General features: G+C 34.1%; 1 protein-coding gene across 1 annotated transcript in view; it reads right to left on the reverse strand.

The window, feature by feature from the left end:
* Window positions 1-5083: 5083 nt before the first annotated feature.
* Gfral (GDNF family receptor alpha like) overlaps window positions 5084-17258 on the reverse strand; it is a 61177-nt gene continuing 49002 nt past the window's right edge. The window contains exons 7-9 of the mRNA XM_047559198.1: window positions 7265-7360; window positions 7107-7179; window positions 5084-5156 (exon numbers count right to left, since the gene is read on the reverse strand). Coding sequence (XP_047415154.1) covers window positions 5084-5156; window positions 7107-7179; window positions 7265-7360 — 242 coding nt within the window. The remainder of the gene's footprint in view (window positions 5157-7106; window positions 7180-7264; window positions 7361-17258) is intronic.

The raw sequence follows: 17258 nt of genomic DNA on the forward strand, positions 1-17258 counted from the left end.
AAGTGGACAAAAGGAGTACTCACGATTTTTTTTTTGTACTTAACCACTTTATGCATGTAAAGTATATACAATAATAATCTTACAGAGTTTTGTTGTTGTTACTATTTTCTGTAACTCCACTGATTTAAAGGCTCAGTTATACTCTCATGAGTATTCATGTATGTGGATAATTGTTCTGTTTTTGTATTTATAACTATTCCTTTTCTTATGTTTACATTGTTCTTATAACATCCTCTATTATTAGAGTCATATTATCTTCAATACCCATGAAATAAGAATTTTTAAGAAGAGTTACTTTGTTTCAAAGTATTAAAAGAATTAACAAACACAATTAAGCATTCACTAAAAATCTAAACATTGATATAATGAAGAAAATATATTTTTGTAAAGATAGTTATGCAACATAGCATGTTGAAAATTCCAATGAAATCTGGAAGTATTGTAAGGATAATTCGGTTTTGAATGCTTGCCATCTTAAATATATATAGACTGTTTATGTCTTACATTATTATTTTATGGAAAGTAATATACAGAAATTTAGTAATCATGGAAATATATCTTTCTTAACTCCTTTTAAGAATGTCTACCCATAGAAAATAAAATGTAACTTTATGTAAAATATATTAAACTTTGAATCAAAAGGTCTACTTAATTAGTACTGTATAACTATATCAAAAGCTAACTTTGGCTTACAATTGAAGATTTTACTTGAAAGATGAATGTTTTCTTTTTATAGTTATGTTTTTAGCTAGATATAAAATATTTAGAAAATATTTTATCCAATTATCTCTCTCTTCTCTCGTAAATGCAAATACCAAATAATCCATTTTACTCAAGATAGTTATATATTACACTTCACAGACCGATTAACATAATTAAATGCATTGGATGGAAAAATTCCATGATGTCATAAAGTTTCATGACTTTACTATCATATTTAAATCTGACAATCTTACCTAACTAGAACTTTAAACTTCTGTGTTTTAAGGGCATATTTTCTCCTTTTTATAGAAGACTATAGAAAAGTGTAAGCAGTATGACCTGTGATTAAAGATACATTTCTTGTAACTGATTTCTCTGTGAATGCATTGGAGACCCTCATTATACTGCCTGAAGTTTTAGGGTGCAGTCAGTGTGGTCTGAGTAGACACTGAAGCCTCAAAGAGGCACTTTGGGAACAACTTGAGAAACTCAAGTACAGTAAATCATTGCAGCCCAGATGGTATTCATCTCAAAGCTCTGAAGACAGCAAAGTGTGGAGGAGCAAACCTGGTCAGCAAGGATGTGTATAAAAATAGCAGTATTAGTGCACGGAGGATGTGCACTAACATTTTGCAGCCTTTAAAGGGGTCATGCCATGGTTTTGACTGCTGGTCCCTTTGATCTTATTCTTGGGTTTGTTGAGCTCACCATTGTGAATATTCTAAAAAATAGAGGAAATTTTCTAGTTGCTCTTTATTTATGTTCATTTCACTGTCTATAGCAATAAATAGGATACACGTTTTAATAACCCCCAAATCTGTCTTAGGACTCTCATAGGGAATTCAAAATTAAGAAGAGACGCAAACCCCAGGTAAGGAGGAACTACACAATTCCTGTTTTCCTCTGCCCTAATGTCCTTCCCAAGAGACCCTTCTGATTCAGCTTGCTGAGTTTCAGCTGGGGCTGTTCTGCTGACTCCCAGCTATCAGGAATGCCTGAGGGAGTTTATGGAAGGAATTCTGTGGGAAAAAGCAGACTGTGGGTAAATATGCAGAAACAGCAAAAGATAGAAAAACTTATTACTGGAATATTCAGACTACCCAGAAAGGAATTTCATCAATGGCCAAATTATTTTGAGGAGAGGTCTTTATCTCTGCTATCTGGTGATCTTGCTACCCCTCCTCAAAATGGTTTTCCACAGAAATCACAAGCAAGTCTTTGGTGTAAGCTGGCTTTCTCATCTGGAATGAGAGAGATATAAGGAAGACATTGGGAAACTCAAAATTTAAAGACTCTGGTTCAGGTCTCAGAATAGTTTCAAGTTGACTACTAGGTAACTCCACGTAGATGTCCTGCTGATGTTAGAAAATCAACTGGTCGGAACCTGATATAATTACCAGTATCATCAGTCAGAGAACCAATAGAAACAGATTGCATTCTCAAATTCAGACTTATTCACATTTATCTAAAGTGTATAACTCTTGGGAATATTTGATTTAGAGAATCTTTTTACAGATGCAGGTGGTTGTAAAAAAAACCCAAAATAGTTAGTACAGAAACTACACCATCTAGTATTAGCAACAACTGATCTGTTAGTATAACTAATCCTGAAAGGAAAAAGAGAGGAAACTTACACAGGAATCCAGGAGAAAACCATGTAGAAAAGGCCACACTAACAGAAAGAGTTAAAGGAAAAAGCTACCCAGACTGAAGCTATAAGGTGATATCCAGGGGAATATCTCTACCATTTTCACCATTGGCTGAATCCAACTGAATGCTGGAGCTCAAAGGTGATTATATATTGAATATAAGTCCTGAAGATATATAAGAGGTGGAGAAAGAAGGAAACAGATCTGAAAATAACTGGCATACTGTCATATTCCATTCCAATATTATTCCTTCCCAAATGAACCAGTTTTCTAAATAACACCAGGGTTTACCTAATGACACCAATCAAAAGTCTACTCTTAATGGGGATTCTTAACATGATACTTAACAACCTCAACTCCTTGCAAATATCTGCTCCCAAGTCCATATCTATTCAAAGTATGAAGTATTTATGAGGTTCATTCCATTCATTAGCATCCTATCACTGCTAATTTTTCTCTTTATATCACTCTATTACTCCAACCTAGTCATGTCTTTGTGACTCATCAATCTCAGAAATTACCTTGTTTATTTCATTTTTCAAATCTTCAAGGTAATTGTTGAGAACTGTATCTCCAATTCTTAATATGTTGGTGAAGAAAGAGTATATTATTAGTAATACATAGTATATTATATGGTATATGTTCAACCTATAAGTGTTGAGCAGATTAATTAATACAGGCATTCAATACTTATTGGCTAAACATTGCAGCACATTTTAAGCAGTCTCACTGTTAAATGTAGTGCTCTGTAGACAATCATTTATATTTTTGCTAGCAAACATTTTTTCTTTCAGAAATCTGATAAACCCACTCTCTTACATAAAACTATTTTGTACCACTTCATAGGCTTCTAAGTGATGCAATTCATTTACTGACAATTGCTTATTGGCATATGCTATGTGCTAAGAAATAAAAAGCAGAGATGAACCAAAAGATGGAGGTAAGTGTTTAAAATTTACGGAGAAAGTCAATAATGAAGATGCAATTGCAGTGAGGTGTGGGAGCCTAGGAAGGGGAACACTTGGTACAGAAGAACTAGCAAGGATGCCTAGCAGAGGTAGAGAAGGGCATGTTAATAAAGACTTCCCAGAGAACAGATAAGTAGATGATGAGGGTAAAAATGGGGTCTATGTCCTCAAAGAGCCACCAGCCATACTTGTGGTGATTCTTTAACCTGGTGTTTAAGGACCCTTCGTGTTTCTGTCCTGAAGGACTTAAGTTTTGTGTCCCGCATTATCTCAATTTGTATCCCCTGCTCTGAAGACAGGAGACTATTTTAGCTCCCTAAATGCTCCATGCTGACTCTTTCTTCTGCAGTTCTACCTGCTTATTTTTGTTGACCTAAGAGGCAAGACTCCATTTATGAAGAGGCCATCTATTTTGCTGGGTCTTCCCCTTCACTACTCAGTGCAAACATATTTCTAAAAACAACTTGACTTCTTTCCTCTGTTTGCTAGAGAAAATTCACACTTTCTCAGACACTAGAAAGTCTAAACTAAACAGCATTATTTTAGAGATGAAAATCGCTACATTCTCGTCACATTAACTCTCTACGCAAACACTGTAATGTATCCAACTCCTTGGGGGGTATCTGTGACTCACCAAATTTATCTTCCCTCTGTTAAAGGGTTAAAGTTCTTTGATTATTCTGAATCTACAGGGCCAAATATTAACTTTTGATTTAATTTAATTTAATCTGAAATGTAGGAGGGAACATTAATAGAATTGAGATCAAACAAGCAGAAAATATACGATTTTTAATTGTAAATATGTCACTAATTATTAGCATGGTAGTATCCTCAGGTTATTAAATATTTTTGTCTTTGCACCATTATAAATAATTCAACTTCAGTGCTATTCTGGATAATGGGTACTGCTAATACGATTGCAGTCAATTGAAATACACGTATGTAACAAAAATTTAACTAATAAATATCTTTCCCATAATTTGCTGGTCACAATTATACTCTGATATCAAACCAGATCAAAAGTAACAGTATAGAAACAATACAAAAAGTAACAATATAGAACATAGCAATTAAGGTGTTACTTTATTATTGCAGAAGTTCATAAAAATTAACATAAAAAATAAATTCACAAACAAAATACATCATTATTAAAATACACACTGATTTTTGTCACCAACTCTAGTTGCTTTTCATCTTTATGTCTATGAAGTCATCAAGTTTAACAAGCAAGATTCAAAAATATTCAAATTACAAAAATTCCAAGATAATGGAATTATGACTTTATCATCTAACCAAAAATATTTAGGAAATTAAAGTTAATGATTTAGCTAATGATTTGAAAATAGATAAGAATATGTAGCTAACACACATGTTGGATATTCCTATTAACATTTTCATATTGACAAGCTAATAGAAACCTATAAAACTGATAAGAAAAAACCCCTGTTAACTATAATCTCATATTTTGATGCAGGTAGTTAATATTATATGTATTTTATATTTATCAATAAAGCAAAATGTAACTTTGGTTAACACCTTTTGCCTTCAAGTGAAACCTTAGTTTTCTACTCATGTATTTACTGGAATAATTTTTTAAGAAACAAAAATATCTACAAGCCTCATGCCATACCACTATACCTCACATTGTATAATTAATATCATTAAGTCGATCTTAATATTTTCCTTATTAATGATGGTTGTGGTATTCTGTTGACTGGCTACAAAGACTTGCTTTAAAGAAAGTGGCTGTCAATGTTCTGTGCCTCAATGAATGATGACTCCTTCAGGTATTTGGATTGGTGGAGGATTTCTTGTTTGACTTGATATTCTGGAGATTCTATGTAAAAGAATAAACAAAAGTTAATAATATGCCATTATAAGTATTTCACAAACATACTTGCTCTAGATGAAGTCTGTGCCTAAAATGCAGAAAATAAATTTCCAAATGTAAATCCCAGTTATAGAATATTCTAATGTGTTTCTAAGGAGTATCATATACTTAACTGTACTATCCAAATTGTCATTTTTCTTCTTTTCTTCTCTCTCTCTCTCTCTCTTTCTCATTTTTTAATTTCTTCCCCCCGTATGTACCACTTGAGTTACATCCTAAATCTCCTTTTTATTTTGTTTTGAGACAGTGTCTTGCTAAGTTGCCAAATCAGCTTCAAACTTGTGATTTTCTTGCCTCAACCTTTCAAATCATTGGAATTATAGGTGTGTACCATTGTACCCACCAGAGCTATGCCTTCCTATGCAAGGCAAGAAAGAGGTGAAGCCCCAGCTGATTCATGGGGAATTACATATAGCCTACATGTGATTTATCTGTGGTACAATGTCATCAGTAAAAACTCACAGGTCCATGTAGCTAAAGTGAACTTTATACATTATGTGTGTGGCTAAGAAGTAAAATCAGTAACCCTTAACACAGGATTTTTTTGGGGACAGAAAACTGTTTCTCTGAAACAATAGGTTTGTCATGGAATGTCTAGGCAAGTAGAGTAACTGAGCAGTGCTCTCAAATATTTCAAACCAAATAAAGTTTAATAAATTCCAAATGGTACTTTTCTCCCTTAGAAATTGACTGTAATTACTTGGCCTTTAAACTGTATTGTTGGAACCCCTGGAAATCTTCTCATATAAATAAAACTTTTAAGGTCTTGGAAAAAAGCAGATTTTTTGGTACTGCTTTTAGTAAACAACATATTAAATACTTAGCAGGGTTGGATACAACAAGTAGATATACTGTCTTTAGCTGCATTGCATTTAAAAATAAATAAATTGTAACGTCTTTCAGCAGCACATGTACTCTTCTGTACCTCACCCTCTGCTATTGCTGTATATTCCCCCACTTCTGTCTTCCATGTCTCTTCCTGGTCGTCAAGCCCTGTTCATCTTCAATTTCTCAAGTTGCTTCTGAGGAGTAATATGTGTACATGCATTGTGCAGGTGACTGAGCTAGTCAGTGTGGATGTCAGATGTGAAGAGATAAGATTTATCTTGTGAGTGTAAGTATATGTATGTATGTATGGAAATGCATGTATATTTCTTTCATTAAAATTTATGATACTAAAATTATATATATTCACATGTATAAAGAAAAAGCAAATGAACACGGTTGATATTTAAATATGAAGTTATATTCTAATGGAAGGTAAGCAAGTATGTACCATCTTGTATCTATTTGTCAACACTAAATAAGTTAAAATATTTTAAATCACCCAAATTCAGAAGTCTAGAGTTTGACTGTACCACTAATTTTAAGTCTCACGTACTGCTGGAGCATTACAACATTCCAGTCATGAATGCTGTCAAAAAAATGATTTGGAAAGAATCAATTAATGTCAGGTAATATCTGTCTTTCTAAGGGTGTGGTGTAAAGCCTCATCATCTTAGGTAAATAAAACCTTTTTGAGATACACAATAGGTCAGTTATTTGGGATCACCAATTCTATGTATAATTTGAATAAAGAATATAACAAAGTTCCATTTGTATTTTGCACAAAAACCAAGAGGAAATACTGATAACAGTTTAATTGGAAGCAACATGCAATGCATATGTGCTTGTAAAATGCAACATAAGAAAATTCCCAAAGATCACATTTCCCTTACATTTGAAGACCGTGAGTAATGTTTCCATGAACCTATCCCACATAAAAGTTGATTTAGCATGTCTTAACGGAGAAGCTTTCATTCTCAGGGCCTATGTAAGTTCAGCCATTGTGAAATGTGCTTTAACACAGCTAAATGATTCCCTCCAGCCCTTCCCTTCTGAGTTATGTTCAGTTACCTCAACTTGAGCATAACCAAGAGAAGGATTCCACATGTGACTGTCATGCACATCACAGCATAGATGACTTGCCCTAGGAATAAAAGACTTTAAAAATCACTGGATTTTTATAGGGAAAAATAATAAAAGTATTATGGAGGATAGATTTTTTAACTCACCATTGAAGGGGGAATGAAATCCAGTTAAAGTAATTTCCTTGGCATGTTTTCTTTTATACAATGTGATGCCTTTGACATTAGACAGCATTGGATAATCTGAAAGAAAATGACAAAAATGAGATCCAGGCTTTTAAATATCATGTATTTGTCTGCTATATTTATGGTTGTAATTTGCTTAATATTAAAATTAAAAGGCAAGAATTTATTTCAATGATGCTCTTTTAATAAATCTGATAATTTGCATGAAATCAGGAACATCTTAACTTTTAAGTTAGTTTCCTTCCCTTAGAATCAGATAATTTTCTTACAGAAACTTTTTCAAACCAAGATTAGTAGAAAAGATTATATTTTATTACTTGTTGTACCCAACACAGTAAAAATGCTATCCATCGGGATATTAAGAAAGATTCCTTCTTTATAAGAGCAATTGTTTTAATGTGTTTTTAAGGATGTCTTATTTCCCTAAGACCCATAAATGAGTTCCCGTAAAGGATAGTCCTTAAACTAAATGTCCACTGTGCTCCTCTGCTCAGATACTATAATACCTGGCTTTATTTTTCTCTGATGTTCTGTCTCCCTTTGACCCACTCCCTACTCTGGCCAGTTAGGCCTTCAGTCAGCAGATGAGACCTGTTTATTTGCCACCCTGAGGGGTACTTAATGTCACTCTGAGGCCTCAGTCTTCTTGGGGCCTTTTCAGAGCCCCTAAGAAATATGCTCCCATTGTTTTCCAGTAGCCTTATAACTCTAGAGAGTGTACTTCCTATTGACCAGGTTTTAAAAAGAAATCATTCTCTGTGGGATATGTTCTTTTCTTTGACTCTTTCTCTTTAAAGACAAGAAGTTATAATCTTAAAAATTAATTCATTGATTTAAGTTGATTTTTGTTGATCATTTCAAAGAAAAATCACCCCAAGTTTTTTTCTTGTGAGGAGTTCTGGGGATTGAACTCAGGGGCACTCAACTACTGAATCACATCCAAGCCCTATTTTGTATTTTATTTAGAGACAGGGTCTCACGGAGTGGCTTAGTGCTCTGCCATTGCTGAGGCTGGCTTTGAACTCATGGTCCTCCTGTCTCAGCCTCCCTAGCCACTGGGATTACAGGCGGACACCTCCGTACCTGGCTTCACCCCAAGTTTTGACTCAACACAACATAAATACAATTTTACAACATAACCAATTTGCCCGATAATGAATTTCTTCAATGATGATAATTCAGGTCAATTTGGAGGCATTTATAAGAAAAATAGAAAAGAAAGAAAAGGAAAAGAAAGTGAGGGGAATCTGCAAGTTAGAGAGGCTTTGATATTCTCCGCTCTAGATGTTCCAGATGCATTATAGGACCTGGAAATCTGAGTAGACAGTTGTTTTACAGAAATGAGTGCATTAAATAGTGGGGTCTTAAATCCAATGAAAACTAATGATAGAGGGTTCTGAGTAGGGAGGGAGATGAGAAAATGTATTACCAAAGGTTCCATCCAGTCCTCTCTCTATTCAGGGCTGCTGCTGTTCAGAACCCATAGACTTGAAACCCAGAGTTTGAGCTCTATGCTAAAAAATAATCCATAAACAGATAGGTTGGAGTTTCAGTATAGAATTTTCAGGGTCAGTGGGGGAGAAGCAATACAAGAACTAGAAAAGTAATGATTGCTCCTTAGAAAGCTCATTCTTGGATGCGAAGTGAGATAAGCCAATCTCAAAAAAACAAAGGACGAATGATCTCGCTGATAAGCGGATGATGACACATAATGGGATGGGAGGGGGCAAGAATGGAGGAAGGAGGGACTGTATAGAGGGAAAAGAGGGGTGGGAGGGGTAGGGGGGAAGGAATAAATAACGGAATGAATCAAACACCCTTACCCTGTGTAAATGTATGATTACACAAATGGTATGCCGTTACTCTATGTACAAACATAAACAACATGTATCCCATTTGTTTACAATAAAAATAAATTAAAAAAAAAAAAAGAAAGCTCATTCTTGCACTGGGAATGTAGCTCAGCAGTAGTGTTTTGGCTTAGTATATACAAGACCCTAGGTTTAATATTCTGATACAGTTAAAACATGTTCAGTTAAAAAAATTTTAACCTTCAAGTTGCATACTAGATTATCATATATTTAAGAAACTTCTTGAAGACTGAAAAACCAATTTCTTCAGATATAGAAGTAATATGGATATGATTTGAGGTTTTTTATAATCCTTCTGTGTTTATTCACTATAAGGTTGGAATGGAAAAACTGAACAATTCAAATAATTTTTTTATAATCTGTTCTTTTTTTGTAAGAATTTAATCAAGTTGAGCATATAGATTTTCAGTGAAATAAATGATTACAATAAAATATATTTAAATTATTATATTTAAATCAATTGAAAATATGATGGATAACTATTTTGGTTTCTTTATAAATTATATGATTTTTATAAACTTTAGGTAGACACATGGCATACACACACACACACACACACACATATATGTATATGATGCATTGACTATTCAAATGATGTTTTGATGTTTATGAAATCCTATCCCTAACTCCATTTAGTCTGAGTAGTATCACAATTTGACCTACCTAAGCATCAGAAAAAAAGTATTATTTTTGACAAATTAGGCTATCATTTAGATATATAACTTCTTAAAGTAATTGTTAAACATTCACCTAGCAAAATTTAGGAAGAATTGTTTCATTCACTAAATTTCACTCACATGGAACTCATTAACAAAGTCATAATAGATCAATGACAGAAATGCTAGCTAATGATCCCAGGGAAATTTTGAGTATGTCTAGCAATCGCTCCACAATCTTAAATATTACACCCTGGGAGGATACCAAATATCAGTTAGAGAGATTAATATTGGTGAGGTTTCTTGGCTACTGAAGCCCATTGGAGATTCTTCCCTAGCTTTTATAAATAGTGAGGTTTACAGTGTTTTATAACCATGAAATTAAAGTCGGCAGAGTTGATTACCAACCTCAGTCCCACACCATCTGCTATATTTATAGATAAACACCATCAGTGATTTGTTTATTTTAACTTATACCCATGAGGAATTAAACACTATTATGCACTGTACTATGAAATCCCTGTACATTTGATGGGAAATCAAGATTAATTTCAACCTTGCCTTAAGAACAAATTTAAGTAGTATTCTCCTTAAATGAGTTGGAGAGATACAATCAATTCTATTTTTTTTCTTTCAAAATCCTTGTGTAACAGTGGCTGAGAGCTGACAGAGGCTTAAAATTCTGCTTTCTTTAATTTTTATGGAATGATAAATACATTGTAAAAGGTGTGGTAGGTCAGATACAAAGCAATGGTTTAAAAATAAATGTTGGTTTATTTGAAATACAATCATTTAACATAGAAATTCAACATACCACAGACTGCAAATTTGTAAGCCTTCATTTCATTTTAATTAAAACATAATTTAGAAGAGTCAACTTGGGAGAAAAACTGCTTATATCTAAAATGAGTTTAATGAAGAAAATATATCTCTAAAATGGAGCAGTAATTTTAATATCATACAAGTATTATGGGAGCTAGTTAGTAATAATGACAAATGTAAGATATTGATGGGAATAATTTGGTCTGTATTTTATAACTTTCACAACTTTGTGTTTCATATGTGGAGGTTCTTAATGTACAAATACTTTTTAATGAAAAAGTATATAAATGATAGCACCATTGATTGTCCAGATAGATTTCTGATATCTTCATTTGAAATAGAAAATTCACTAACCACCGCCCTTTTATAGAAATGTAGGATTTATCTGTCTGGCTTATATAATTATTTTCATAGGATAATTGAGAACAACAGGAGAAAAATTGGAAAAAAGGAATATATTTCAGAAAGTCTCCATAAAGTTATTTGGAATGATGAGATGTTACACAAAGTTTTTTAAGTAATTGAGTTTTTAAATGGAAAAGGAAAAAATGTGTATAATTGCACTATGTCTTTCTAGCACAAACTTGCACATCTGTAGGAGAAAGCAGAATTGTGTTGTTGAATCTTCTCACTCACTCACTTCTTCTTCTTACTCAGCAAACTTCTTGAGAATAGACAAAGTATCTAACTCACAACAGAACTAAGTTATCACAAAGCCAAGCTCAGGCAATTGTCTAATGGCTAAAAAGTATGTATTCTCAATTTTCACACTTGAAATAACATATCTGTCACTGTATAATGTTTAGTTTGTTCTTAGTTTGAACCAACATTAGTCAAATGTTCACATATTTTCACTATTCATTTTTTAAAATGTAAATCCAGTGTCCCTGCTGCAATGTATAGGTATAATCAATAAAAACTAGTTAAAACTATTATATTACCAGATTATTAATTCTACCTGTCATATCTGTTTACTGAGGGGCAAAGAGTAAGCATGTTGGGCACTGTATTAGGGATATCCAAGAAAGGAGAAGAAAGCGGAGAATTTCTTTGAGCCTGGTGTTTGCATTGTAAAGTGAGACTAATGATACTTATGTTTGCAAGATTTTTTTAAGAATTTAAACTATTACTAGGTTAACAGAGTTCTTGAGGACCATTATGAGAAATAATGCACAACCATAATGAGAATGGAAAGGGAAACCAAAGAAAGGATTCCTTTGCTGGTTCTTTTCTCCTTCCCTTTCCTCTTTCTATTCTTCCTTTTTTTTTTTTTTTTTTTTTTTACTTTCTTATCTTTCTTCAACAACTATTGTATGTAAACATTTACTGTTGACAGATACTGGAGATTAAGAGGTGATCCACCCACAGGAGCTTTCTCAATATCACATACACCAGGTTTGCTGCCTTTGCATTCACCACCAAAACCATCTTGAAGATGATGTCTCAGGGACCTTCCTAGCACCTCTATTCCTCTCCCCTTGTCAGTAATACTTTCTCCAGCCATTTTGAGAGAATCCCACACTACTCCATTAAAGTACCAATATTAAAATGACCTTTTACACCCATTTGTACAGCAGCACAATTCACAATAATCAAACTATGGAATCAGCTTAGTTATACATCAATGGATGAAAAAGAAAATGTAGTGTATTTACTCAATGGAGTTTTATTCTGACATAAAGAAAAATAAAATTGTGTCATTTGCAGGAAAATGGATGGAACTTGAGACTATTGTTAAGATAAATAAGTCAAACTTGGAAGGCCCAAAGTCACATGTTTTCTCTCCTATATGGACACTAGAGAGGAAAAAGGAAAAGAGAGGTGGGAAAGGGTTTCATGAAAATGGAAAGGAGATCAGTAGAATAGAGGAAAGGAACCTGTGGGGAGGGAGGAGGAGAAGGAAAGGGAAAATACTGGGGAGTGATATTCACCAAATTTTATTGTTATATTGTAGGCATGTATGGGTATGCAATGACAACTCCCACTATTATATATAACTATAATGCATCACTAAAAATAATACAAAGCAACTATGTTTTGTGATTATCTTTCTTTGGCCAAAATTTTTTAAAGAACTGTCTATATAACTTTCACCCTTTTTTGCCCCATTTCACTGAACATTTCCAAACAAGTTTTAACCTCCATTCTTCCACTGAAATAATTCTGTAAATGTCACCTAAAGCCTTCTTGGCCATTTCAATTTATTTTTCCGTGTTAACTTCTGCTAGTCCCAATTTCTAAATACTGGAGTGTTTAGAAATTCAGTCCTGGCCCTTCTCTTCAATAAGAAAATAAATCTAATAATTTTGCCAGGTGACTTCAATTTTCCAGTGACTTTAAGCAAAACACAAATTTATATTGAGCTTCCTTCTTGAAAATTTTGCTTATACATCACACAATATATCAAATTTAAGAAGTCATAATCTGAATTTAGATTTTCCTTTTACTGAACTAATTTCTCCAATTATATTTCTCTTTTCAGTGAATAATACAACACATCCATATCACTCAGATAATCTGAAAATTATTCTTGATTTTTTTCCTTTCCCTCAGTCACATGCCCTAGTAGCCAATTAGTTCTGTTAATTATACGTTTATATGTACAAAAATATAACACATGTGTGTGTATGTAGAGAGAGAGAGAAAGGGAGAGAGAGAAGTTGTGCTGGGTATCAAAATAGGGGCATGGCATATGCTAGATCTTAATGTATGTCAATTCTGTTCTTCTCCATTGCCATCTCCACTGAACTAGCTAAAGGTATCATCATACATCATCAGCATTGTCTCATTAAACATTCCTAATAGTCTCAATTTATCTTCCTATTTCCATTCTTCTGTTTCCAATCAACCACACTCAGAATTATTCAAACCCAAGTCAAATAGTGTACCTTCCCTACTTAAATCTTTAAATGACTTTTCACTGAACCTAAATGTAAACATACAAACTCTACCATGTTTAGAAGGTCCTACATGATATAAGACCTACTGACCTCTCCAGGATTCTCTTCTTTGGATATTTTATTCCAGTTAATAGGAGCCTGCTTTGCCTCCCTCCTTTCCTCTCTTCCTTCCTATTTATCAAACACACTAAGTCCTCTCTCTTGCTGGAGCACTTGACACCTGCTCTTGCCTCATTCTATAGTAGATATTTCTTTCTTCAAGTGTCCACTGGAAGATCACTTCCTTGAAAAGATCTTCCCAGATGATTTTTTGAAGTAGGACCCTCTGTTGTATATTTCAGACCTCCTGATTTTGGAAGGACACAAAAAATTCAAAGCTTTTTAGAAGAGACAGAGTTTTCCGAACTATTTACCATGAAATACTATTTCTGTATTATACTTTTACGTGCTATGCAAATGAAAGACGCCATAAATAAATAACTTCGGAAAATCTGTGTAAGACTTCTTTATTGCTAATGTTTTCTAGTTTTTTAATATAACAGATCGAATATATTACCTAAATTTCACTTCGCCAGGAGATATATTTGGAAATCCATGAAAAATAATCTTGGAAAACATGGGTAATATGGGGTTGGTAGACAAGCATTATGTATTTGAGGCAGATATAAAATGCTCATTGAGGATTTTTTTTAACTAGTCAGCAGAAAGACAGAGACACCACACTGATAATATTCTGTGTCCAATATAAAATCTAATTTATAATCCTTGCATTTACTAAGCACTTGGCACCACAATTTCTTTTGTTCTCTCTCCTTGGGAGCCAAGAAAATCTTTCACTTGTGGTTTGGGAGATACCTTACCTCCCAAATGCTACTCTTATTGCTCCTTAGAGAGGTTGGTGTGATATAACATTAATCCCACTTTTCTGCCAGTTAATCTGCCATTTTTCAATTTCTCAGCACAGTCTCATGGGATATGGAGAGTTTAGAATCTGCTGTATACTTAGGAGACCCATTTCAGCAGAACCAGAAGTTTATGGATCATTTATTTCTGGTCACCTATCAATGTCCACAGAAGCATGTTGCAGAAACCATCATATTTGGACCTGAGTAAAGATTACCTAGTTAATTAATTACTTCCTATTTCAAAGCTAGCAGCATGATAATCAACATGGGGATATAGTCACAGGCTGATCCAAGACCCTGCTGTCATGAAGTTTTCAATCTAGCTCCCAGTATGGGGAGTAATGTGAATAAAGTGAGGGGAATCAGCAAGGGATAACCAGGAGAATAGTGTACATTTGGGGGCTGGTGGGAAATAAGACTGATTTGTTGAGTGTTCTTGGAAGATGAAGGAGTTTAGATGTGAGAAGGATGAAAATAGGAGCAATGAAGAGCAATGGCTGTTTCTGCACACAGAAATGACAGAATAAGGCAGACTTGGACAGTCTAGTTATGATGTATATGATGGTTTAGTTGGTGAGATCTAACTGTGATGATATAGCAGACTCTCAGGCATAAGAAGAAAAAATAAAAATAGTGATATAGTTACGGTAGAGAGGAGATAAATGTAAAGGTATATTTAAAACAAAAGTATTTTTGTTGACCAGCAAAATGATGCAGAACATAGCAGCACAAAATTTAGAATCCAATATGGATTAAAACCTGACTGTTGCTCACACTAGCTCACTTATTTTAAACCAGTTACTGAGGCTTGGTACTCTCATTTAAATAAGATACTATCTAACACAGAACTTACTGTTAAAAATCAAATAAAAGAATATATAAAGTGACAAAATAAGTGCTTGGCACAAAGTAATTGCTTGATAAAGTTTATCATTTTACAATTCAGTTTTTATTTCAGATACAAATTAAAGAGTTGGTTAAATAAAATATTATCTTAGGTTCATGAGATGACACGATGATTCAGAAAATATTTGGAGTGAAGATGGAACAATAAAAGAGGAGAAAACACAAAGTTTGTCTCCCTACTCTTCAACCTGGCTGGTTGTACAGAGGAAAAGTCATTGGTTGTAGAAACAATTGATTATAATCTTCGATTCCTGAATCATCCACTGGATGCACTAGGCTTGGATTGTTAATTTAACCTCTGAGTTTCATGCTTCTCCAATATAGAAATCTTCTACTAAGATTCACTCCTCGTTCACTCTAAAGGAATATCTATGCACCACTCAGTGCCTTTTGAGTTAGGGCCCCACCTTCAGTGACAGATGCCTGTTTACTGCTTCACTAACATTAAACTTGACCTTGACTTGCATTAGTGAAAAATGTGAGCCCAAACAATATATATTACACTCAAGGCAGAAGCTGAAGAGAGATTCTGCTACTTTTTGTCTCTTTGCTGTAAGAATGGAATATTTCAAACAGTGGCTGTCCCTTTAACCTGAGTCTAGAAATGGGAAACTGAGCCTTAACAGTTAACGCACAGCTGCCTACACAAAGTATGAGCTAGAAATAAATTTTTGTTTTTTGAAGACCCTGAAATTTTGACATTTGGTTGTATTATTGGACAAGTTAGCAAAACTTGACTAATTCAGGGGCAATTATATATTAGAAATGAAAATTGTTGACAAATGGTAGGTGCTGAATAAATACTATCTTTTTTTTTTCTCTCATCTGTAGGTGGCAGGGGAAGGAAAAAAGTAAAAGAAGTTTGTGTTTGTCAGCTTTCCATTGCTACAAAAAGATACCTGGGAAAATCAACTTTAAAGGACAAAAGATTTATTTTGACTCAGTTTGGGAGGTTGCAGTTCATGTTTGATCGACCCTGTCACTCTGCTGCTGGGATGGCCCAGTACCTCATGGTGGGTAGCATGAGGTGGGGAAAAACTTCTCACCTTATGGCACCTGGGAAGCAGTGAGAGAGAGAAGAGGAGAAGGGGCCAGGGTCCCAATGTCCTCTTTGAGAGTATGCCACTAATGGCCTAACTTCCTTCCACTGGGCCATACTTCTCAAAGGTTCCAACCCCTTCCAATAATGCTGCAGGCTGGTGACCAAGCCTCAGCACATGATCTTTGGGAGACATCTAAGATCCAAAACAAAATAAGGTTACAGAGAACTGATAAGGACCACTTCTCACTTAAGGAGGAGAGAAGACTTGGAGAAAGGTGTGGATAGCCTTGAAGAATTCTTCCTTTGTGAAATTTGGAATACCTTTCCTTCTCTTTTTGGAAACATTGTGGAGCAGGATGTACATTCACTGCAGTCTGTTCTTATTTGTCATGCATCAGTGTTAATTTCAAGTCCACCTTATTCTCAAAAACATGTATTATGTGCTGCATCATTATATCTGCTGGGATTTTATACCCCATTCAATTCAGATCACATTGTTATTATCATTCATGAACACCTTCAGGTTGAATTACAATGCAAAATATTAGCCCCTTTGTAAATACAGCCATTTTTACACTTTTTACATAAACTGCACAAAGACATAATAAGAAAAAAATATAAAAGTAGGTTATTAGTAAATATAAACAATAGAATGTCATGTAAGAAAGGCAAGTGTCAAGTAAGAAAGCGGAATGGAAAGAGGCCAGCATTTGACTTCCAACTATGAATTAAAAGCCCTTTGTTAAAATTTGCTTCATTTTTTTGGCTTGGACTAATTTTTCTTTCTGTTTTTTTAAGTCTTCTGGGCCCCAGTTTCCTATTCAACTAAATTAGGATAATAACACTTAATGGC

Source organism: Sciurus carolinensis, chromosome 7, assembly GCF_902686445.1.
Source record: "Sciurus carolinensis chromosome 7, mSciCar1.2, whole genome shotgun sequence".
NCBI lineage: Eukaryota > Metazoa > Chordata > Mammalia > Rodentia > Sciuridae > Sciurus > Sciurus carolinensis.